The 24,087-nt window shown below is 49.8% G+C and overlaps 3 protein-coding genes across 4 annotated transcripts; 2 read left to right on the top strand and 1 right to left on the bottom strand.

Annotated features, from left to right (window-relative positions):
• The first annotated feature begins 752 nt into the window (after positions 1 to 752).
• Positions 753 to 4,593, top strand: Lst1 (leukocyte specific transcript 1). The gene is made up of 4 exons (XM_052163064.1): positions 753 to 1,231; positions 2,392 to 2,487; positions 2,890 to 2,909; positions 4,362 to 4,593. The coding sequence occupies exons 1-4, from the start codon at positions 1,204 to 1,206 to the stop codon at positions 4,509 to 4,511; spliced, it is 294 nt and encodes a 97-aa protein (XP_052019024.1). The 5' UTR covers positions 753 to 1,203; the 3' UTR covers positions 4,512 to 4,593.
• A 248-nt stretch (positions 4,594 to 4,841) lies between these two features.
• On the bottom strand, positions 4,842 to 23,888 carry Ncr3 (natural cytotoxicity triggering receptor 3). The gene is given in 6 exon segments (XM_052163061.1): positions 4,842 to 4,999; positions 5,092 to 5,124; positions 5,127 to 5,216; positions 5,325 to 5,669; positions 8,231 to 8,377; positions 23,643 to 23,888. Coding segments are annotated over 5 exon segments (570 nt in total). The 5' UTR covers positions 8,274 to 8,377; positions 23,643 to 23,888; the 3' UTR covers positions 4,842 to 4,940.
• On the top strand, positions 14,793 to 17,009 carry Aif1 (allograft inflammatory factor 1). Of its 2 annotated transcripts, none has more exons than XM_052163063.1 (6): positions 14,793 to 14,902; positions 15,715 to 15,776; positions 15,872 to 15,938; positions 16,202 to 16,243; positions 16,419 to 16,581; positions 16,809 to 17,009. In XM_052163063.1, the coding sequence occupies exons 1-6, from the start codon at positions 14,881 to 14,883 to the stop codon at positions 16,891 to 16,893; spliced, it is 441 nt and encodes a 146-aa protein (XP_052019023.1). In that variant the 5' UTR covers positions 14,793 to 14,880; the 3' UTR covers positions 16,894 to 17,009. The 2 variants fall into 2 exon arrangements, with proteins under 2 accessions (XP_052019023.1, XP_052019022.1); XM_052163062.1 differs by lacking the exon at positions 14,793 to 14,902 and adding an exon at positions 15,405 to 15,551.
• Positions 23,889 to 24,087: the final 199 nt, after the last annotated feature.

Raw genomic sequence — 24,087 nt, 5'->3', positions numbered from 1 at the left:
GAGCTAAGGGAGTAACTACTCACATGATAACTAGGACTCTCAAAGGGAAGATGGAACACCATCTCCCAATGCTTATCCTTCCTCTCCTAGATGCAGGGAGGTACAGAAGCAGGGGAAAGAAGCTAAAACTGTAGGAGGGGCAAAATGCCCAAGGTGGGTTACTTCTTTCCACTCTGAACAGTTGAGTGTGTCCCCTCTGTAAACCAAGAGTCTGGGTCAGCTGGGAGTGGGTGGGTGGAGATCCCGGGTGAGAGGTGATACCCACTGAGATAAGGAGAGGCAGACTACAGATGTGGGGTTCCCCAGGTAGGAAGGATCTGCATTCAGACCTTATCCTCTGAGCCCCCGTGCCTTCGTTTCCCAGAGATGTTAAAAGACTCTGCAGCTGAAAGTGGGGGCCCCTGGTGAATACTGTAGGCTGAGTCAGGAAGATGGTTAGCCTCAGGCCAGCCTGGGCTACATAGCAAAATCCTGCTCATAATAATAATTTAGTTAATAACAATAAGCTGATCTGTTCCTGATTCATCACAGCTCCTCAGGGTTCCCCCCAAACCTACAGCATGCCTCTTATAACTTATTTCTTGGTTTCATGCTGTTGTCCCTCAAGTGAGAGCCTTCTGTCTGCCCTCAAACAGGAACCAGCAGTTCAAGGGCAGGAAGCACCCAAGGAGAAGAAGTTAGCGCATTGTTGGTAGCCCAGTACCCCACACCAGCCGAATAAGGTTCTCTCTCCTGGGTACGGACGCCCTTCTCTGGTTTCCAGCAGCTCCCACACCTGCTGCCTACTCTGGTTCCAAGCCTTCAGCAGCCCTCTCCCCAGCACTCAGGATTGTGCGGTGTTTCCAGCCTCCTCTCTGCTACTTCTGAGTCTCCCTTGGCTTTTTGTTTGCTTCTGGAGACAGGGTCTCACTGTGTAGCCCTGACTGCGCTTGACCTCACAGAAATCCATTTCTACCAATAGGGCAGGGCTGGGCTTTCCTGGTTAAAATCTCGGGGCTCCTGGCCTAGGAAATGGGCACCACAATATGTTAAGACAAACATAAAATGTCCAGCCCAGTGAGGACAAGGATCGCAATGGGGCCCCTTGCCTCAGAGATGGGGAACTTGGGGGCACGTGACTGACCCAAGCCATTAAGCTCAGCAGAAGAGGGATTAGTTTAGTCTTGACCTTCAAGCCTGTTCTCAGTCCCTGGACTATGTCTGATGACAATGTGTGGCAAACCCATAAACTGTAAGTAGGGACCGCTCTGTTCTGCGGGGGAGGGATGTGAGGGCTGGAGAGTGAGGGGCGAAAGGCAGGGTTCAGGGTTGGCAGAGGCGGTCAGAAGCCCTCAGGATGAGGCAGTTCAGGTGGGAGTGGGGCTTCTTGAGACCGGAAACAGTAGGGTGTGACCATAGAGTCAGGAGAGGTAACCCAGGAGGTGAATCTCCAGAGGAAGTGAGAAGTTGAAGTCTGGGTAACGAACTGTCTTGGGCTGGGGCTGTAGCTGAGAAAGCTCCTCAGCAGGCATGAAGTCCCGGGATATAGTGCCTTCTGTAATCCCAGCCCCAGAGAGGGGTCCGAGGGTCCAGAAATCCAGGACATGACCTGTCTCTGCGGGAGGCTTCAGGGAATTTGGAGGCAGCTGAAACTATAGAAGACACTGCATTTAAAAAAACAAAACAAAACAAAACAAACCAGGCAGTGGTGGTGCACTCCCAGAGTGAGAGTGGGGGAGGAGGGGTGAGGTGGCTGGAGGAGAGGTGGGGGACAGACACAGGAGAATCTCTGTGTGTGAGTTCGAGACCAGCCTGGCCTACAGACTGAGTTCCAGGACAGCCAGGGCTACACAGGGAAACTGACTGGAAAAACAAAACAAACAAGCAAGCAAACAAAGATAATACAAAAATACAAAACCCCCAAATCTAGAGTATATTTTCCTGTCTCTAAAACTGTGAGAGGAGAGTCCTGGCTTTGACCCCAGAGCCACACAAACAGCCATGGGAGCAAACAGCCGTGGGAGTACACTCCTGCCAACCTAGCACTCAAGACACAGGGGTGCGAGGACCACCAGTTTAAGCACACTCAGCTACTGGGAGAACCTGGGGCCTCCTGGGATACATGAGACTGTCAACACAGAGAGACAGAAAGGTGGGAGAGACATGGGCTGGGAGTGGGGAGGAAGAGGGAGAAAGGGCTTTGGGGTGGATATGGTCAAGAGGCTTTGTATATATGTATGAAATTGTCAAAAAAATAGAAAGAAAGAAGGATCGATCTGGGAGAGGAAGACAAGATAAAAGAAAAGGGGGAGAGGGAACCCAAGAAAAATATAGGAAGCTGGGAAACTTATATGTAACCTGGGGTTTGGGAAACTGATGGGAGAAAGATCCTCTCACTGATCCTCCTTCCAGGTGACTACCTGCTCTACGGGAGCCTGGGGCTGGGAGGACTCCTGCTGCTGCTTGTTGCCATCCTATTTACCTGCCTGTGCCGCCTCAGTCAGAAAGGTAAGCCCTAAAGCACCTCTCACAGACACCCACAGCTTGCCCTCCACACCCTTCCTACCGCTGGGGCAGAAGTCCCAAGAGTCCCCGGGGTAGGAGAGACCAGAGGAGTTGTCCAAAAGGCTCTGCCTGTGGTTCCTACAGAAACCGGCGAGTGAGAAGGCGTGGGGGTCTGGTCACTGTGTGGTGGAAGGCTGTCCTGGGGTTGAGTGTTACGGGGTTGGGGAACTAGGGTGTGTGTGTGTGTGTGTGTGTGGCTGTTTTGGAGCTGGGGGCCTGGTGTGGGGCGCTATTCTGAGGTGGCAGATCCAATGTGAGATGCTGTCCTAGATGAGCCAAGTCGGGTGCCATTCTGGCTGGGGGATCGGGAAGGGTCTTGCTGAACCATTTTTTTTTCCCTTCTAGTGAAGAGACTGGAAAGGAATGTGAGTCTGGGGGATGAGGGGACAAGGGGGAAGGGGGCAAGGGGTGAGGGGTGGACGGGATGAAGGGGTGGGGGAAGGAGGAGGGGCTGGGGGCAAGGGGGCGGGAGACTGGAGGTTGGGGGTGTGAGTAGGGAGTGGGGTGGGGTGAAGGGGTGGAGCCAAGAGAAAAGGGAAGAGGAAGTAAGAGAAGGCAGGAAGAAAGAAGCAAACCAGAGGAGAGGGAGGAAAAGGTGTGTCTATAAGGATATAAAACACTTCAGAGCAGGGCGGTGGTGGTGCACACCTTTAATCCCAGCACTTGGGAGGCAGAGGCAGGCAGATTCCTGAGTTCGAGGCCAGCCTGATCTCCAGAGTGAGTTCCAGGACAGCCAGGGCTACACAGAGAAACCCTGTCTCGAAAAAACAAAACAAAACAAATCCCAGCGCTTGGGAGGCAGAGGCAGGCAGATTTCTGAGTTCGAGGCCAGCCTGGTCTACAGAGTGAGTTCCAGGACAGCCAGGGCTACACAGAGAAACCCTGTCTCGAAAAAACAAAACAAAACAAATCCCAGCACTTGGGAGGCAGAGGCAGGCAGATTTCTGAGTTCGAGGCCAGCCTGGTCTACAGAGTGAGTTCCAGGACAGCCAGGGCTACACAGAGAAACCCTATCTCAAAAAACTAAACCAAAACAAATCAAAACAAAACAAAACCAGAGCGCTGGTATGTGACTGAAATCCCATGTAGAGGCAGGGAGTCCATCCTTAATTACATATCAAGTTGAAGGCTAGCCTGAGTACATGAGACCCTGTCTCAAAAGAAGAGGAGACTTGGAGGTTGAAGAGATGACTCAGAGGTTAAGAGCACTGACTGCTCTTGCAGGGGTCCTGAGTTCAATTCCCAGCAACCACAACCATCTGTAATGGAATCCGATGCCCTCTTCTGGTGTGTAAGACAACTACAGTGTGCTCATATAAATAAAGTAAATAAAAGGGGGACGGGCGTGGGGGAGACAGAAGAGGTTCTGAGAGAGTGTTGGCTGTAGCCCGGCATGGTGTATGGTGTTCCTGGAACCCCAGTACCATGGGTGGGGTGCAAGTACCAGGGGCTCTGGTCAACCATTCTAGTGGAAATGGGAAACTCCAGTCTTAGTGAGAGACCTTGTCTCAGATAGATAGATAGATAGATAGATAGATAGATAGATAGATAGATAGATAGATAGAAATAATTTGTAGAAACAATTGGAAGATTGCCGTCCAAGCATCCGCTTCGGGCCTACCCGAGCACAGGCAGACACACTTATATAGAAACAAAGAAAGAGGAAAAGCAAGAGAAAACAGGTTCAAGAGACATAAAGAGAAGAGACGGAGAGAAAGAGTGAACAGGGAGAAAGACAGGGAAAGGGCCAGGCTGGGGAAGGATGTGATGGCGGTACCCAGCCCACCCGGGTCCTCACATCATCCTCTGCACGCCAGGCCTATGTCCTGGGGCAGGAGCCCCACTATGCATCTCTCCAGAAGCTGCCGGCGTCCAGCAGTGATATCACAGACAGAGAGGAAGGTGAAGGCGTGAAAGAAGACCACAACACCGACTATGCCTGCATCGCCAGAAACAAACCCACCTGAACGCCCCCAAATGTCTCTCTCGCCTGAGTGCGTGCTCAGTCACCCTGGGTTCACCTAGTAAAGTCTGGCTCCCCGCTTCTGCGTCAGGCTTCTCGTGTGTCCAGCCCATGGCTCTCCCGCCACCTGCTGGGGTTCAGTGGTCACTGAGCAAGAGTATTTAGGAGCTCCAGTAAACACCTTGTAGTCCCTGAGAAGGGAGAGCTAAGAGCGGAGGCGTGTGTGTGTGTGTGTGTGTGTGTGTGTGTGTGTGCGCGCGCGCGTGCGCACACGCGCGCTGTGACTAGAGAATGAAGAAAATATAAGCGTCCTAAGTAGGAGAGAGGAGCAGGTAAGGATTTATTGCTGGCTTTTTTTTTTTATTCGATATATTTTTTTTATTTACATTTCAAATGTATTGCTGGCCTCTTGAGAGTGCTGGATCACCGGGATTTAGAATGGCTCCTTCGAGGCTGTGGGAGGTGTGACCGTGTTCTCCACGTGACAGGGACCTGGGGAGAAATAGCAGGGGCTGCTCAGAATTACAGGCCTGAAGCTCTCTCCGTTCGCAGTCCTGCTCCCTTGCCCCTGCTCGGCAACTCACATTTGCCCTGGTAATAGATGGTACTGCCCGTGCCACAGAGAGAAAGCTGAGGGCGTAGATTCCAGCCCGGAGGAGGATGCTGATGTGGGCCGCCTGCTCTGTGGTGGAGGCTTGGTGAGCAGGCCCTACAGCAGGAGGTGGAGATGGAGGAGAGGAAGGAGTTCGGGAACTCAGAGCAGGGACAGTGCCTAGCTTCCAGGAACACTGCATCTTTGAGGGCTCCACCACCTCACCTTTCTCCACCCGCAGCCGAGTCCCGTTTCCCGTTCCGACGCCCAGGCCCAGCACCTCCACCCTGCACACATAGATCCCGGCATCATGGCTTTGGGCGTCACGTATGAGCAGCCCTGCCTTGTGGTCCCTCATGAACTGGGAAACAGAAAAAGAGGCCAAGCGGCCCCTGAACCCTGGGGTCCCAGTGCTCAGCTCCTTCCCCGGGGCTGCCTTGTCTTGGTACCATGTGACAGAGCCAATGGCCGCTTTTCCTCGGCTGGCATTGAAGAAGCAGGGCAGGGAGGCAGTCGTGCCCTCCTGCGCACGAATCTCAGGGGGCTGAGACACCCAGAGAGCACAGGATCCTGGGGAGAAAGCAAATATCCAGGGAACGCCTACTCAGTTATTCCAAAAAGAAAAGCATTCTCCACAGCTCTCCTTCCCCACGTATGTGGTGGTGAGGAGTGTCAGGAAAACATCCCTGAGGTGTCTCATTAAACCCATTCCTTTTCACCAATTTAATTTTTAGTTTTGCTTTTTTGTTTTTGTTTTTTTGTTTTGTTTTGTTTTGTTTTTTTGGATTTGATTTTTTTCGAGGCAGGGTTTCTCTGTATAGCCCTGGCTGTCCTGGAACTCACTCTGTAGACCAGGCTGGCCTTGACCTCAGAAATCCACCTGCCTCTGCCTCCCAGAGTGCTGGGACTACAGGCGTGCGCCACCACCGCCCGGCTTTAGCAAAATTCTTATACACATAAAGTAGTAGCGGGCCAGGCATGATGGCGTACGCCTTCAGTCCCAGCACTCAGGCGGGCAGAGGCAGGAGGATCTCTGAGCCTGGATTACACAGCACATTCCAGGACAGCCAGGGCTACGAAGAGAGACTGTCTCAAACCATAGGTGTGGAATTTATATCTATAATCCTAGAACTCAGGAGATGGAGGCAGGAGGATCAGGAGTTCAAGGTCACCCTAGGATACATATTGTCTATTTTTTTTGAGATTTTATTTTTTAACTTAAAAAGTATTTATTTTTCTATGTATGGGTGTTTTACCTACATGTATGTCTGTACATCACAAACCTGCACACTGCCTGTGGAGGCCAGAAGAGGGCGTCAGATCTCTCCCAGAACTGGAGTTACAAATGGTTACTAGCCAGGTGTTGGGAGTTAAATCTGGTCCTATGGAAGAGCAGCTAAGGCTTTTAACCCCAGGGTCATCTTTTGAGCCCCTACATATTAATTTTAAAACTAGCCTGGGCTATTTGAAGCCCTGTCTTCAAATAAACATTTAAATAAAAAATAATTGGAAGCTGAATCTGATGATAGGCAGGTAACCCCGGCACTCTGGAGCCCACGTCAGGAGTATCTCCAAAAGTTCAAAGGTCAGCCTCAACTACAGAGAGCTGTAGGTCATGCAGGGCAACACAGTGAGACCCTAGTTCATAAAAGGAAAGCCTGATCAATCAATCAGTCGATCAGTAGAATATCACCATGGGCCAGCTCACTGGAGATCTTCAGACGAGCCCAGGGATTCCCCAGCGCTCCAGTGCTGATGGTCTTAGGTCTGCAGTCTGCAGTCTGAGAGGTGATGCATATATTCAACAGACACAGCGCTTAGTTTATTAATTAAAATCAATCTCAGTAACATTTTTTGACCTTAGACTTATCTCTCAAACTTCTAATTATATATCTGTACGCTATCTAATAAACTTAACAATCTAATAGACCTCTTATGCATAGAAGTAAACCCTCAAGAAAGAAAATCAGACTGGCTAGATGGCTTAGCTGGTAAAGGCACTTGTCACAGGGCCTGGTGCCCAGAGTTCGAGTCCCAGGACCCATGCTACAGAAGAAGAACACTCTTACAGGTTATTCTCTGAGCTCAGTGACCCTTGACAGCTGTGTGTTCCACCTCCAAAATAACTTGATGTAATTTTAAACATTAAAAATGTTGCTGGGTGGGGCTGGAGAGGTGGCTCAGTGGTTAAGAACACTGACTGCTCTTGCAGAGGTCCAGAGTTCAATTCCCAGCAACCTCATGGTGGCTCACAACCATCTGTAATGGGAATAATGCGATCTGATGCCCTCTTCTGGTGTGTCTGAAAACAGCTACAGTGTACTTAGATATAATAATAAATGTCTTTAAAAATGTAAAAAGAAAAAATGTTGCCCAGGCAGTGGTGGTGCACGCCTTTAATCCCAGCACCTGGGAGGCAGAGGCAGGTGGATTTCTGAATTTGAGGCCAGCCTGGTCTACAGAGTGAGTTCCAGGACAGCCAGGGCTACACAGAGAAACACTGTCTCGAAAAACCAAGAAAAAAAAATAGTTAAAGAAAGAAAATCAGCCGTCCAAGCCTGATATTCCAGCAGTCAGGAGGCTAAGGATTGGATGTTCAGGGCCAACCTGGGCTACACAGCCAGGGCTATTGGGATTTAACTCTCCTGGTAGCATGCAGGAAGCCCTGGCTCTGATCCCCAGCACCACGCAAAGTGGTGCACCAGTGTAATCCTAGCGCTTGAGAAGGGAGCATGGGAGAACCAGTTCAAGACCATCCTTGGCTACATATGAGTTTGACATCAGCCTAAGCTACCGGGACCCTGTCTCAAAAGAAGAGAGCAAAAGTAACAGCAATAGTCAATCTCAACATACCAGCCCTTTCTTTCTATCCCTTTCCCCTGGGGACTTTAGATTGTATCTTTCTTAAAAGGAAGCCAAGAAGAAGAAGGGCTACAGAATGGATGATAGAAATGACCCTTTTGGGCGGCAGGTGACCTAGCAGGAAGAGACCACAGGAGACCGTGTTCTAAAGTGCTTTCTGCACCCCTCAGGGCTCCCACCAGACACCCCCTGGAGCATCTAAATCCCACCTCTTCCTTTCCTCCTTCTCCTGCCCCCACACCCTGGATTCCAAGCAAATACCCAGTCACCTGAACAAACCATGATGAAGATGGCCAACAGCACCTCGGCCATGTCTCCCACGGGTGCGGTCTACGTAGAGGACTGAGCACCGGAGCCTAGGACAAGGCTTGCCAAGAACCTCCACTGCTTGGGACTTCAAGCATCATGTGCGTGTCCTGCTGAAGAAAAAAGGACATGCCTGGGGCTCTCCAGAGGCGGCTAGTGGACAGGTGGTATAGAAGGACAGGATGTCCTCATGTCTGATTTGACAAGATTGGGTAAGTGAGACCAGGATGTGGTTCTCTCACCTTCTGAGGTTCAAGACCAGACCTTCACCCAGAACAAACCTCTGACGCCCTCCAGCTCAGAGACTAGGCTCCTTCCCCTCTCCTTCGTTCAGCCTTGCCCAGGTCCGCTGCCTCCGTCCCTCCCCAGTCTGCCTTTCCTTCAGGGAAGCTCCTGGAGATGGTCAAGGACGGTGCCTGGAAGCTTCACCTGTACAGGTTAGACCTCTTCCCCTGGCAGTGTTAACATAGGAGTAAGAGCTATCAAGGGATATATTTGAGTTTTCCCATCTGGAAAGGAACATTGCCAGCAGAAACCTGCTTTACCCTGCCTTCCTCACGGACTTACACATGAGAAATCCATTCGTTTCTTTTCTTTTTGTTTCGTTTCATTTCTTTTCTTTCTTTTTTTGGCTTTTTGGATTTGGTTTTGTCGAGACAGGGTTTCTCTGTGTAGCCCTGGCTGTCCTGGAACTCACTCTGTAGACCAGGCTGGCCTCGAACTCAGAAATCCACCTGCCTCTGCATAAGTGCTGGGATTAGAGGTGTGCACTACCACAATCTACAATCTACAAAGTGCGAGTCACACGAGATGCTCTTCACAGGTACACGTGGCGGACGGCTCGAGACTGCATGCAGGTCACGTGGGTGCCTTTATGCCCTAGAATGTGCTTTACAGACCCACAGGAGGTGAAAGCACCTGGAGAGAGGCCTAAATTGTAGCGTGCCATGGGGAACGCGGGCTCAGCCTCACCATCCGTCGTCGGGATCCTTTTATTCTTGCGTGTGTGCAGGCATGCATGCCACAGCATGCGTGTAGAGGTCGGGAAGACAACCTGTGGGAGTGTGGGAGTGGGTTTTCTTTCTACCACGTGGGTCCCAAGGACAGCAGCCAGGTCATCAGTCTTGGTGGCAAGGGCCTTTATCCACTGAGCAATCTTGCTAGCACAATCTTTTTTTTTTCTCTAGGTTTAGCTTTGTTTGTTTTTTATTATTATTATATGTAAGTACACTGTAGCTATTTTCAGACACCCCAGAAGGAGTCAGATCTTGTTACGGATGGTTGTGAGCCACCAGGTGGTTGCTGGGGTTTGAACTCAGGACCTTCGGAAGAGCATACAGTGCTCTTAACTGCTGAGCCATCTCTCCAGCCCCATCTGTAACTCTAATTCTGGAGGTTCTGTTGCCTCTAGGCAACAAGTTCTCTTAATCACTGAGCCATCTTTCTAGTCCTTGACCCCTTCCTGAAACTAATGTATTTTTTCCCTTCTTGTGTCTGTCCAGTTGCTTCCCACTGTGAAGTGACACATGACTCTGTCTCATTGTTAAGAAGGCTGGCTTGGAGCACTTCCGGGGCTAGCTCCCTCCCAAGCCACCTGGACAGCCATACCACCTGGGAAGGCCTCCCTGGGTCATCTGGCCACCCATGAGCTGTGGGAGAGGCCTTCTCAGTAAGGTAGCTAAGCCGAGGGTGCGGGACCCGGGTGCCATGGGCAGGTACGTGCTGCCCCCTGCTGGGCACCTGGAGCATTTAGGCTTTTCTCCACAGGGCCTCAATTTCCCCCTCCCAAGCAGAGTGGCTGTGAAGAACACTTTTCTTCAGCCCATTTGGGAAGGGAGGTACAATGGCCTTCTGGTTTGAGATGAACGTTGTACTTTCTTGTCTTTCCTCATTTTATGTGTATGGGTGTTTTGTCTAAATGTATGTCAGGCCTCCTGTGGGCCTGGTGTCTACGGAGACAAGAGGGCATAGCATAGGATGCCCTGGGACTGGAGATACAGGTGAATTACCATAGCCATATGGGTGCTGGGAGTCATCCCTGGGCCCTCTGGAAGAGCAGCAGGCATTCTGAAGTGCTGAGACGCCTCTCAAGCCCCTAACCTCTATTTTCGCGATGCACACTCTGACACAGGGCAGTGCTCTGGGGCTTAGGAAATAATGGTTTACAAGTCATCGTTCTGAACTAGACTCTGTGTGCACTACTTGTGTGCACATCTGTAAATAGGGAACCACAACTATGAATTTCCAGACTTCCAGCCCTAGCGACTTAGGGTATAAGTCTCTCCTCCCGCTCTTGGGCTAGGGCTGGGCCTAAACGTAAGGGGACTCTGCTCCCCCTTCCCTTTTCAACCCTCTTGCCATGGCTGTCGATTCAGACACTGCATGAAGGCTCTTGATATGAGTCCACATCTTAGGCAGGTCACTATCGCTGTGATGAAATATCACGGCCAATAGAAACCTAGGAAGGGCTTATTGGGTTTACCGGTCCTGAATTGCACAGTCCCCTGAGGAAGCCAAGGCCGGACCTCAAACCGGTGGGAACCTGGAGGCGGGATCTGATGCGGAGGCCGTGGAGGGGGGCTGCTTACTAGGGGGCTCATCATGGCTCAGCCTGCTTTCTAGAGAACCCAGGAGCACCAGCCCAGGGATGGCCCCACCCACTGGGGGCGGGACCTCTTCCAATCAGACTCATTGGAGGTATTTTCTCAGTTGACTCTCCCTCTGTCAGATGGTTCTGCTTGTATCAAGTTGAGAAAACTACCCAGGGCAGTCCACCTAGACTAAGCCATGGCATATGTGTATTCAAGAACAATTTTCATTATCTTAGGCTTTCTAGGGACTTTAATAGTTGTGCTATTATTGGTTGTTTTTTGTTTTATTTTGTTTGTTTTTGACAGGGTCTCAATTATATAGTTCTTGGCTGGCCCTGGAACTCTATGTGTAGACCAGACTGGCCTCACTCTGGAACTCACAGAGATCCACCTGCCTCTGCCTAGGTACTAGGATTAAATGTGTGTACCAACACACCCAACCTTCAATTTGTATTTTAATTAAGACATGTCCTACTCGGTAACCCAGGATGCTTGAATGTTGAGTATGTAGACCAGGTTAGCCTCAAATGTTCAGTAACTTTTTTTTTTTTTTTTTTTGAGACAAGGTCTCTCTGTGTAGCCCTGGCTGTCCTGGAACTTACTCTGTAGACCAGGCTGGCTTCAAACTTAGAAATCTGCCTGCCTCTGCCTCCCAAGTGCTGGGATTAAAGGCGTGCGCCACCACTGCCCGGCACGTTAAGTAACTTCCTGAATTAAAAAGTAGTTCTTGGGGTTAAATAAATAGCTCAGCCCAATAGTGCACTGGGTGCTCTTCCAATGGACTTGGGGGTCCATTGCAGCTCACACCCTCTCACGCCCCTGCTTCAGGGCATCTAACACCCTCAATTGGCCTGTGGAACAGAGCTGGTATACAGACATACATGCAGGCAAAAGACCCCCTGACCTCCCCCTCCTACACACACATTTTTTTTTTTATGGTTTTTTTTTTTTCCAATTTTTTGAATTTGGTTTTTTTGAGACAGGGTTTCTCTGTGTAGCTCTGGCTGTCCTGGAACTCACTCTGTAGACCAGGCTGGCCTCGAACTCAGAAATCCGCATGCCTCTGTCTCCCAGAGTGCTGGGATTACAGGCGTGCGCCACCACCGCCCGGCTTACACACACATTTTTTAAAATTATTATTCAAACCAAGCAATGGCACTTTGTCCTGTATGTCTTTATTAAAAATGTCAGTGACTTCAAATCACAGCACTTGGAAGGCTGAGGCACGAAGTTCGGTTGTTCTTCTTTAGCTATGTAGTGAATCCTAGGCCAGCCTGGGCTACATGAGATCCTGTCTTGACAAGATGAAAAGAAAACTCTGTATGGCTTTTCCATCACTGATCATTTGCGATCTGCCTATGGGCTACCAACACTAGTACCTCAGGAGGACTGCTGGCCTTATGGGAGTTGGGCCACTGTGACCTCATGGAAAGGTAGCCATGGTGATGGGCACCCAGTTCCTCCATCCTATTGTTTCCCTGTCAGGCTCCTCCAAGGCCCAAACTAACTGGAAGCCAGACGCACCCTCTGATGTGGTCTGCACAGGTCAGTCTCCTGGGCAAATAGCAGGGCTGGGAGAATGGAGGGTAAATAGAAGACTCTCAGTACACCCACAAGTGTGTGTACACACACACTCACACCCATGTACACACATGCACGCACACACACCTGTGTGGTGCACACACATCCATGAGCACACACACGTTCTGTCTCCCTCACTTTCTGGACAGTGCATTTCTTTCCCAGGCTGCACAGTCACCCCCCTTGGAGAGCAGGACTTGACAGAGGTTCCCATCCCAGCAGGAGGTCTCTAACCTCAGTGTTCTGACAGCTCCTGCCCTGATCCCATCCCCAGGCCTCATCTGCTACATTTTGTTTTGGGGTTTTGGTTTTTCTCTTAAATTTATTTATTCTCTGACTGTGTGCAAGGGCATGACTGGACTAACCAGAGGTCGGCTTGTGGAAGTTTGTTCCTTCCTGTCTACCATGTGGGTTTTCAGCTTGCTACTCAGGTCACGCTCGGTGGCACCTCACTCACAGGGACCCACCCTGGCCCTTCTTTTCTTTCCAGACCCCGTCTCAGGCTCACCTAGAACTCCATAAGGCTGCTTGCCTCAAACCTTTGTAGTCTTGACTCGGCCTCCCCAGTGCTGGAATACAGTCCTGCATCTCCTTGGCAGACTTTTTAAAGCTCCCTTTCCTCGTTCATTACTCCCCAAACAAGCTCCAGGCCGCCGCCTCCGTCTGCAGCTGCTCTAAGCCTGCTCCAGCCACAGACTGCTCTCCCGGGCCCTGGGGCTGCTGCTGCTCTCACTCTTCCCATGTCACTCACACCAAGATACAGAGCCTCAGTCACCTCCAGGGCGAGGCTCCTAAAGCCCCCGGAGTTTGCTCACTGATAAAGGGTTAATACAGTGTCTTCTGTCTGCTATACTAACACTCTTTTGACTGAGTTTGTTAATAGGGTAACTTTTGGAAAGTCCCTAAAGATAGGAATCTTATTGCCAAGGGCAGGGAAGAGGAAGAGGGCTATAACTTTCAACTCAACTGGTCTGTAGCCAATAGCTGGTTATTTAATTAGCTAATGATTTAACGGGCCATCCCAGATCCCAGTCTGCTGGTACTTCCTTAAACACCCATGAAGATGCGGGTCAGAGGGCTGCCAGGGACTGCTAGTACAGAAGGGCATGGAGGCTCCAGACTCCTCCCTCCAGTATCTTGTCTCACAGTTCCACCTGGCCGCCACAGTGATGGATGCTTTATAATGAAGCACAAATGTGGGCGAGGCGCTTTCCTGGAGTCCTGTGAGGCAGCCTGGCAAACTACCAAGTCTGGAGAGGGGCTTGAAGCATTCTTGATTTATAGGGCTGGTTGGCCCGAAGTACAAGAGGCCTGGACTGGAGACCAGCATCTTAACCTAGAGCAGGCTTGTAAGGCTAGAACCCCTCCACACAGAGGATTGGCCGTCTAAGGTGTCAGAACTGAGTTCTACTGTAGGATGTGTGATCAGTTTCCACCAGGAACTGAGGTTGCTGCTGGAGGAATCCTCCCATAAAGTCAACTGGGGAACTGGTTGGATCCAGCTCCTGCAGGTTCTCCTTTAATTTCCTTACACGTCCTGTGCCAGGAATGCCTGCACACACAGTACAAATAAAAAAAGTTTAAAAATAAAAAAGAAAATCAGCATCCTTTTTCCTTTCTACCCATGTATCTCCTCCATCCCTGAGAGCAATTTCTCGGCCATCTCCCAAGACCATGCTATTCAAACCTGCCCTGTCCATACAGTGTTCTGTACGGAGACCACAAGACTAGACTTTTCATCTGTTGGCTCCCCAGGCCTAGCAGTGTGCCCTGCAAACTGGAGGCATTCAGTCTTCATTTGTTGCATGAACGTGGTTAGAGAGCTGTCCCCACCAGAGCCTCTCACAGGGCCAGACGGTAGCCACCACAAAGGCAGGCAAGAAGCTGGAGTCTTCTGCAGAGTGGACAGACAGACACTGCCTGCAGTGCAAGGGGACATAGCTTGGGGTGGGGGTGGGGCACAAGGGAAGGGATCTGAGTGCTCTGGAGTCACAGCCTGCCCTCCCCCTGTGACCCAGTGACTGAGGGAACCAAGGCTACCCCCCCCCAAGGGGGAGGGCATTTGCATGAGTTAGACCCCTGCTCAGCCTGTGGTAGGGACAGGAAGTGGCTCTGTCTGCTGTCTCTTTCAGTCTCACTTTCTGTTCCTCTAAAGCTCTCTTTAAACTCTCAAATGACTTTGTAGATTCAACTAAAGATTTCAAACAGGTGAGGCAGGAGGCTGGCACTCAAGAGCCTGAAGAACACAAACCCAAGTCCTCCTGGGACAGATCTCCGTGTCCTGGGTGTTCCTCTGTAGCCCTGAGAGAGAGGTTTCTTCCTTTCCAGGGCCCTAGGCTCAGCTCATCCCATTCCTGGAGCAGCCTGCAGACTTCAGCCTCTCTCTTCCATACGGGAGACAGTCAGCCGGTTCTCCTCAGTTGCCTGTCTTAACCTGCATCATGAAGCCTGAGGAAATTTCAAGTAAACCTCCCAGCTTCCACCTCAGGATCTGGGGAAAGCCATCATTTGTGGCTCCCTTGGTTTGGGTCCGAGACAGGTTCTTACTGTGTTGGCCTGGCTGGTCTCTATCTCCCAGCATCCTCTAGCCTCAACCTCTCTTAGGCGCTAGACTGCAGGCCTAGGGTATATGCTTGGTCCCTCAGATCCTGGTGCCTTTCCACACCTCCGGGAGCTGATCTAAGTCTTTCTCCCATGTACAATCTGCTTTCCTGGAGGAACTGTGTGGAGCTAGGTGTGTCCCAGGGCTGCGGTTCCAGCTGCGGGAGGCTGAGGCCAGATGGCTGCCTGAACTCCCAAGCGCCTGGATATGAGACCCAGCCCCCGCCCCAGCCCCCAAAGTAATTTTTCAGTATGTTACTTTTTTATCTCCCTTTTCAACCCGTTCTGCCTTCTCCTGGGGTGCTGGTGTCAGCAGAAGCTGATGGGGAAGTGATGCCTGGGAGTTAGCAAGGAGGGAATGAGTGGAAAGGGGAAGCAGGAGAACAGTCCCACAAGAGACCGGGAGCTGGCGGAGAGAGGAGCCAGCAGACAGACTGCCAGCCTCCTCGGTGTCTCCCACCTAAGGCTACCAGCGTCTGAGGAACTATGAGCCAAAGCAGAGATCTGCAGGGTAGGGAAGGTGGGCCACACAGAACCAGGAGCCAGCATGAGTTGGGCCTGGCTGGGGGAGCCAGCAGGGGCTGCTGGAGGAGCTCAGAGGGCAGCACTTGGGTAACCCTTGGGCTGGGCACGGGGAGGAGGAAAGGGAGGCTGCTAACCTCTGTACCCCTCAGGAGGAAAAGCTTTTGGACTGCTGAAGGCCCAGCAGGAAGAGAGGCTGGATGGGATCAACAAGGTAAAAGCTGGAGTCATTGTGTGGGGGGGTGCTCCTCAGGCTGACCAGGATGACACCCCCTGCCCCCTCCCTCGTTCCTATCTGCCCCTCAACAGCACTTCCTTGATGATCCCAAATACAGCACTGATGAGGATCTGCCGTCCAAACTGGAAGCCTTCAAGAGTGAGGAGGGCTGAGGGTGGAGAGGGAAGCTGGAGACGGGAGGGGGGCCCTGACTGTTGTGGAGAAGGAGGCAGGCTGCCTTCAAGTTCCTCCTTCCCATGTATGGCCCTTTTCCCTGCTCTCCCCATCTTCGCACCCCACAGGCCCTCACGAGCCTCTATCCCACGCTACCTCCTTCCATATCTTCTACCCTGGCACTGCTCAGCCACCTCTTCCTCAACCCCACAACAGCAATGACTCTCTCTGCTCTCTTTCCCACCCAGCGAAGTACATGGAGTTTGATCTGAATGGAAATGGAGATATCGGTGAGAAAAGGGTGGTTTGGGTTAGTGTATGGACCTAGGGAAATGGAGGCCTTGTATACTAGTTCTGTCCCCTGTAGACAGGAAAAGGTCTAGCCACAACCAATAATACAAGGGTGGGGGGGTACGTAGAGGTACAAGATGGCAGAGAGAGGAGACCCTCCTTTTCCACCTTCAGATATTATGTCCTTGAAGCGAATGCTGGAGAAACTTGGGGTTCCCAAGACCCACCTAGAGCTGAAGAAATTAATTAGAGAGGTGTCCAGTGGCTCCGAGGAGACGCTCGGCTACTCTGACTTTCTCAGAATGATGCTGGGCAAGAGATCTGCCATCTTGAGAATGTGAGATCCCAGCCTCCCTCCCGGGACCTGCCTGTCTTCTCCATAGCCCCAGTCTTGTCCCCACAGTCACCCACCCTTCTCAGAGGAAGTCTTCTAAGACCTTCATGATCCCCAACCCACCCACAGCTCTGGTCCCCGCAGTCCCCAGTGCTGTGTTCCTGGCCCTTCCTCTTCCTTCCCTTCTGCACTCTTGAGAGATTTGTCCCTGACGCCTGTGTCTCTCCCAGGATTCTGATGTATGAGGAGAAAAACAAAGACCACCAGAGGCCGACTGGTCCCCCAGCCAAGAAAGCTATTTCGGAGTTGCCCTAATTGGAGGAGGATATAACATGGTGGGACTGAGGAGCTTCTAAGGACAGCAGCATGGAAAAAAGAAGCAGTTGTGAGCCAGAGTCAAACTAAATAAATAATGCTCCCTAGTGGGCCAAGCCAGCTCTGCAGTTACTGGGGACATGTTGGGGAGGAAAAGGAAGCATCTTTGAGGGAAGGGTAAAGGATTCACCATCCTTATTATTTGATGGGTTTGCTATGGCTGATACTTTGTATTGAGGGGAGATTCCAGAGTTTCAAGATAGCTTTGACCTCAAAGAATATAGGTGTGTGCCTGGCAGTGGTGGTGCACCCCCCTGATCCCAGCATTCAGAGGGAGAGGCAGAACTCTGCAAGTTCGAGTTCACAACCAGCCTGGTCTACAAAGTGAGGACAATGAGGGCTACAAAGAGAAACCCTGTCTAGAAAAAACAAAACAAAACAAAAGAGAATATCTTTTGTGTGATATCTTTTATCTGTCCAGGCTCACAGGAGCTTCTCGGGGGTGAGAGTGACCTTGACAGAGTCCTCATCTCCCCATCTGTGACCCTGACAATCACACAGTCTCTCGAGCTTTACTTTGGAAATGAGAATGACAGCTAAGATTTCTGTTTGTTTTGTTTTTTGAGACGTTTCTCTGTGTAGCCCCAGATGCCCTGGAGCCCATACTGTTGACCATGCTGGCCTCGAACTCAGGGATCCGCCTGTGTCCTGAGTATTGGGACTAACGGTGTGTGCCACCACTGCCGAGCTGAGAGCCTAGCTTTTGTGCTTGGCCTATCAGAAGTCCTCAGTAATGTTTGAAACCTGAGTGAACGGATGGGGTGAAGGCCTCATGATACCATTGGGATTCTCATGAGGAAGAACCACCAAGTCCAGGCTGCAGCTATGGCTAGAATGCTTGCCTTGCCCTAGGTTCAATTCCCAGTACTTCCAAAATCAAAAGCCCCTGTCTACTAATGAAGGGAAGAGGGGGTATATTGGGAAGCTACCCAGAGGCAAATACGGCAAGTTGAGCATGTCTAAATGATAGACATTGTGGAGCAGCCAACAAACCAGGAAAAGCAAGGGACCTAAGGACCAGGCCTCCCCCTCCCTAGGGATCCAGGTAAGTTGTCCCTGGCCACAGAATTTAGATTCACCCACTCTTCTTTCCTTCTTGCAATACTTGGTTCAAGCCAGGGCTTTCCCACTCAAGTAAAATACATCCCCAGGCCATCTTGCTTTACTCCCTGAAATAGTTTCATATACAGCAGCCCCAATCTCCAGGCCTGGAAGTGAGGGAGAGGTCCTTTTGTTAATTCCCATAGAAAGATCCAGTAACTGTGCAAAGCTTCAGGAGAGGTGGGGGCTGGAAAGGGCTCATCGGGGAGGTGTACACACTGCTCTTAAAAGAGGACCAGGGCTGAGAATGGAGTTCAGAGCAGTGTGCCTGCCTGAGCATACTTGAGCCTTTCACTTTAGTCCCTAGACAAACAAAACAAAACAACAACAACAAAAACTGGTTCCTAGGACCCACTCCAGTTCCAGAGGTTCTGACACCCTCTGCTGTTGTCTGTGGGCAATGCTCTCACATACACCCTTCCCAAAACACATATGCATACAATTAACGAGGTTAAGCCAGACATGGTGGTGCATGCCTTTAATCCCAACACTCTAGGAGGCATGGGCTGGTATATCTCTGTGACTTTGAAGCCAGCTTGGTCTATATTGTAAGTTCCAGGCCAGCCAGGACAACACAGTGACTCAGACATAAATATACCACACACACAAATTTTATTTGGTGCTAGGAATTAAAGGACTCCAGCAAATGCTTTATCACTAAGCTACATTCCTAAGCAAGACTGCAGTTTTTTTGTTTGTTGGTTTTTTTTGTTTTTTTTTTTTTTTTTTTTTAATTCCCCCCCCCCCCCCAGACAGGGTTTCTCTGTATAGCCCGGGCTGTCCTGGGACTCACTCTGTAGACCAGGCTGGCCTCGAACTCAGAAATCCGCCTGCCTCTGCCTCCCAGAGTACTGGGATTACAGGCGTGTGACACCACCACCCGGCAAGACTGCAGTTTTTAAAACCTAGTTTTGATTGTGTGTGTACATGGGAGCATGTTGCACGTGAATATAGGTGCCCTAGGACCCCAGAGGGACAGAATCTCCCTGGAGCTGGAGTTTGAGCCACCCGATAGGGATGTTGGGAACTAAACTCTGGTCCTCTGCAAAATCAGTCACATTCACCAACCAACAGGCTGTCATGTCCGTAGTGCCCCACCCCTCCTCTCTCTTCCTCTCCTTTCATCCATCTCTCCTCTCCTCCTTCTCTTCTCCTTTTTATTCTTTTCTTCTCCCTCCCTCTCCAAAGTTCACTTGTAATTTAAGTTCACTTGTAATTTAGGCTGGCCCAAACTCACAAGTAGCATAAGCTGAACTCAAATTCACGATTCTGCTTTAGTCTGGAAAGTGCAGGTTTAGGGTCCCAATCTGCAGTCCTTTTTTTCTACCCAGATAATGACCATCAGCTCTGTAAGTAAAGGTCTTCGCTGTTTCTGCAGTAATGACGCCCTCTAGTGTAAAATTTTCATGTAGCCCTTGTGTAGGTAAGGAGAGGAATCCGGATTTTTCTTTTTCTTCTTCTTCTTCTTCTTCTTTTTTTTTTTAAGGTTTATTTATTTATTTATTTTGTTTTTTTTTCGAGACAGGGTTTCTCTGTATAGCCCTGGCTGTCCTGGAACTCACTTTGTAGACCAGGCTGGCCTCGAACTCAGAAATCCACCTGCCTCTGCCTTCCCAAGTGCTGGGATTAAAGGCATGCACCACCACCGCCCGAAAAGATTTATTTATTTATTATATGTAAGTACACTATAGCTGTCTTCAGCCACTCCAGAAGAGGGAGTCTTAACCATCATAACGGATGGTTGTGAGCCACCATGTGGTTGCTGGGCTTTGAACTCAGGACCTTTAGGAAGAACAGTCAGTGCTCTTAACCACAAAGCCATCTCTCCAGCCCAGAATCAGGATTCTTAACTCCTTGGCAGTAATTGGAATTGCAGCTTCCTGGCAGGTGAGCCTAGGATCCTTCAGCCCGGGACACCAGACAGCATTACAGCTGTTGCCCAGGGTATCCAAGGTCCTGACCTGAAAACTTGACAGTTCTCCGTCACACTTAACAATGACTGGGGCTGCAGTTTCTTCTCTCTGGATCTTTTATTTTTAATTATTGCTTTATAGATATGAATGTTCTGCCTTCCTGTAAGCCTATGGACTGCATGCGTGTCTGGTGCCTCCCCAGAAGAGGGCATCAGATCCCTGGAACTGGAATTACAGACTGTTGTGAGCCACCATGTGGGTGCTGGAAAGTGAACCCGGGTAGGCTGTAAGAGTGTGGCGAGTGTTCTTAACCTCTGAGCTATCCCACCAGTTACCCTCTCCCCTGCTTTGAGGCACCATCTCACTATGTAGACCAGGCTGGACTAGAACTCACAAAGATCTGCCTGCCTCTGCTTCCTGAGTGCTGGGACTGGTGGGTGCACTGCCAGCTCTTCTCTGGTTTATTTTAGTTTCCTACTCTTCAGCCTCCGATCTCCATCCTTCCTACCCTCTCTTCCCCTTGTTCCTGTCTACATGCTCTTAAACTGATGGGCTGCCGCCTCTTCAGCTGTCAGGCAGACTGCCTCCGCCATCTCTGCTGCTTTCTCCACTGCCAGCTCAGCCCACACTACTAAAACCAGGCAAGAAAGGATCATCGAAAAGGAGTCTTTAATTGGGCCCAGTATTCTAACACCAACGGACGCAGCCCAGGCAGCTTCCAAGTGAGCCAGACATCTTTGCTTATAAACCCAGGGAAGGGGTAGCATCAATCACAGTAAATCTCTCATGCAAACGATTTGAATTTTAAAACTTACACAATTGTCCCTCATTACCAATTTTAGCAGCATCTCTACTAGGCCACTGTGGAAATGGCAGAAGGTCATTCGGAGTTTATGGATGCCTGTGATAGCAAAAAAGATGAGTATAAACTATCTGAGTAGCCCTGGATGAGGACAAACAGCTAAAGTTGTTTCTCCAATATTGTAGAGTATTCTAAAGACTGTATAGTGGTTCATAGTGGTAGACACCTTTAATCCTAGGCCCCAGCACGTGGGAGGCAGAGGAAGGTGGATCTCTGAATTTAAGGCCAGCCTGGTCTACAGAGTGAGTTCCAGGACAGCCAGGGCTACACAGAGAAACCCTGTCTCCAAATAACAAAAAACCAAAAACACTAAAAAAAAAAAAAAAAAGGAAAGGGGGGTTATATTAGCAAAGAGTAGTCTGGTTAGCTTTTGACTGATCGTCCTCCTCTTAAAGAGCCAGGGCAGGTAGGAAGGGGGAGTCTAACAAGGCACCAGTGAGTGAATCAAACTGTCCCATGCTCCAGTGTCTTTGGGTCACAGGAAAGTGATCAGAAGAGTACTTAAAGAACTTGTTACTTAATAATTTGGACAGATTTTAACAGTGCTGAGTACCCAGTGCCCTAAGTGGGGTGTTTCAAGATTTATTTATTTACTTATTTTTGCTTTTTTTCGAGACAGGGTTTCTCTGTATAGCTCTGGCTGTCCTGGAACTCACTCTGTAGACCAGGCTGGCCTCGAACTCAGAAATCCGCCTGCCTCTGCCTCCCAAGTGCTGGGATTAAAGGCGTGCGCCACCACCGCCCGGCTATGTTACAAGATCTATAAGCACATGCAAATTCTTTAAATAAGTTTTTTTTTAAAATATTCATTTATTATGTATACAGCGTTCTGCCTGCATGTATGTCTGCAGGCCAGAAGAGGGCGTGCAGCTACCATGTGGCTGCTGGGATTTGAACTCAGGACCTCGGGAGGAGCAGACAGTGTTCTTAACTACTGAGCCATCCCTCCAGCCCCCACATGCTAATTCCTAACTGTGTCCTGCTCACTCTTCATCTTCATTGTCCTTATTGGACGAGTGAATCTTTTATTTACCTACATTAGCTAGGTACAGGCCTGCAAACCTCTACTCCTGTCTCCTGTACCTGCTATATTTTGCAGCAATGGCTCCCCTAGTGTAAAACTCTCATGTAGCTCTTGTGTAGGTAGGGAGAGGATCAGGATTCTTCAGCCCTTGACACCAGTCAGCATTTCAGTTTCAATATGTCACAAAATGGACTAAGATTTGCACCGTGTGTGTGTGTGTGTGTGTGTGTGTGTGTGTGTGTGAGAGAGAGAGAGAGAGAGAGAGGAGAGAAGGGACATACGGAGGCCAGAGAGAGAGAGAGAGAGAGAGAGAGAGAGAGAGAAAGGAGAGAAAGAAGGGACATACGGAGGCCAGAGAGCAACCGTGGCTGCTGTTTTTCAGACTGTACCCACCTTGGTTGTGTGTGTGGTTTTGAGATGTGTTCTCTCCTGGGCCATGAACTAGCGTAAGAGTGTATGCTGGCAGACTAGAGAGTCCTAGGGGATCCACCGTCTCTTGCCTGTACAGCACTGGAATTACTGTGGATATCAAGTGCTACTTTCTCCCTCTCTCTCTCCTCTCTCTCCGCATATATCTTTTAACCTGCTCCCACCAGGACAGTCAGGTTGTTCCTCTACAATATCCCATGCCTGTCTCTGGTATCTCAAACTGTTACTGAAGGCCACTGGAGAGTTGGCTCAAAACTTGCTGTTCTGTTCTTTCTTTCTTTCTTTCTTTCTTTCTTTTTTTTTTTTTTTTTTTTTTGGTTTTTCGAGGCAGGGTTTCTCTGTGTAGCCCTGGTTGTCCTGGAACTCACTCTGTAGACCAGGCTGGCCTTGAACTCAGAAATCCTCCTGCCTCTGCCTCCACAGTGCTGGGATTACAGGCGTTTGCAACCACTGCCTGGCTGCTGTTCTTTCAAAGGACCTGGATTTGATTCCCAACGCATATATCTGGGAACTTACAACCACTAGTAATTCCAATTCAAAGAGATCCACATCCTGTTCTGATCTCTTCAGCACCAGGAACCCACTTGGTACACATGCATATATGTAGATATGCATGCATGTAAAATAAAAATGAATAAGTTAGAAAATGTTATTTCTAGAGTTGAGGAAATGGCTCATTGGATGAAATGCTTGCTATGCAAGTATGAGGACCTAAGTTTGGACCCCCTGTACAGGCTGAGCATGTCACTTGTGTCTGTAACCAGCACTGGGATGTAGAGACAGGAAGATCTCTGGAGTTCACTGGCCAATCCATAAGGAATCTGCTTTCACCCATCCAAGTATCAAGATTCACTGAAAGATGAAAAGATGAAAGAATATGTCTCAAAGAATGAAGTGTTTGGGGGAGACGTCTGGATGTCAACCTCTACCTTGTAAAGGCCAATATACATAAAACTTAACAGGAAAATGTTGAGTAGGTAGTAGGTGTGGTGAGAGGCAAAGGATTCTACAGTCAAGTACTAAGAAACAAAGAGAGGAAATAGTACTACCATTAAAGCTGAAACTCACTGTTGAAAGAACATTAAGTATAAAAACTGTTTTGAAAATGATTGAGCATAAAATTAAATGTCAAATGTCCACCGTCGTTACTCGCTTCTAAAATTTGGAAGAGTAGGTCATTCCTTGTCTTTGTTCAAATTATTTGCATATATTATGCAAATCCCCAGAAACACTCGAAGAACGCCTACTCGAAGAAAGTCAATGATACACTCCTCTGGACCCTTTGATTGGCTTGCCTATCCACTTCATTTGCATGTCGTGATTTGATAACTAGAAAGTCCCGCCTCCCTGACGCATTTACCTTTCCAGAAAGGACACCAGACCTGAAATTCTTTCAGGGTCTTTGTAACTCCGCCTTCGACTATCTAATCCCTTCCATTCGTCGCAGTTCTCTCCGTCTCCTCGAAGTGGCCGGGGCCTAGTATCCCTTTCCTGCGTTTCTCTCCGAGCCTAGCCTTCCGCGGACGCACCACGCATGCGCATCCTTTTTCTCCCACCATCCGTCGTGTAAATTCTGCGCCCCAACGGCCTCGCATTCTGCCCAGTCTACGCGTCTCAACTGCCGACGCCAAGGCGTCTCCCTAGCCAACCGGCGTCCTAGCGTCTGTAAGTCCCTCCCCTTTATGCAAATATCCTCCACACACTGCCTTTATTTTTTTAAAGTAGGGACAGCCCTGAAGAGAGGAGGGGGTAGGAGAGAAAGGGGCTCCGCCCCCTATGCAAATCAGGGGGCGTGCCCAGCCGCG

The sequence above is a fragment of the Apodemus sylvaticus genome, chromosome 19 (genome assembly GCF_947179515.1).
Source record: "Apodemus sylvaticus chromosome 19, mApoSyl1.1, whole genome shotgun sequence".
In the NCBI taxonomy this organism is placed as follows: domain Eukaryota; kingdom Metazoa; phylum Chordata; class Mammalia; order Rodentia; family Muridae; genus Apodemus; species Apodemus sylvaticus.
This window is presented reverse-complemented; position numbering and strand designations above follow the sequence as displayed.

Coding starts and splice junctions, on each gene's coding strand:
- Lst1 (XM_052163064.1), top strand. CDS start 1,204: ATGACAATGTGTGGCAAACCCATAAACT. Junction 1,232..2,391: donor GTGTGGCAAACCCATAAACT/GTAAGTAGGGAC, acceptor TCCTCCTTCCAG/GTGACTACCTGCTCTACGGG. Junction 2,488..2,889: donor GTGCCGCCTCAGTCAGAAAG/GTAAGCCCTAAA, acceptor TTTCCCTTCTAG/TGAAGAGACTGGAAAGGAAT.
- Aif1 (XM_052163062.1), top strand. CDS start 15,527: ATGAGCCAAAGCAGAGATCTGCAGG. Junction 15,552..15,714: donor CCAAAGCAGAGATCTGCAGG/GTAGGGAAGGTG, acceptor TGTACCCCTCAG/GAGGAAAAGCTTTTGGACTG. Junction 16,244..16,418: donor GAATGGAAATGGAGATATCG/GTGAGAAAAGGG, acceptor TTCCACCTTCAG/ATATTATGTCCTTGAAGCGA.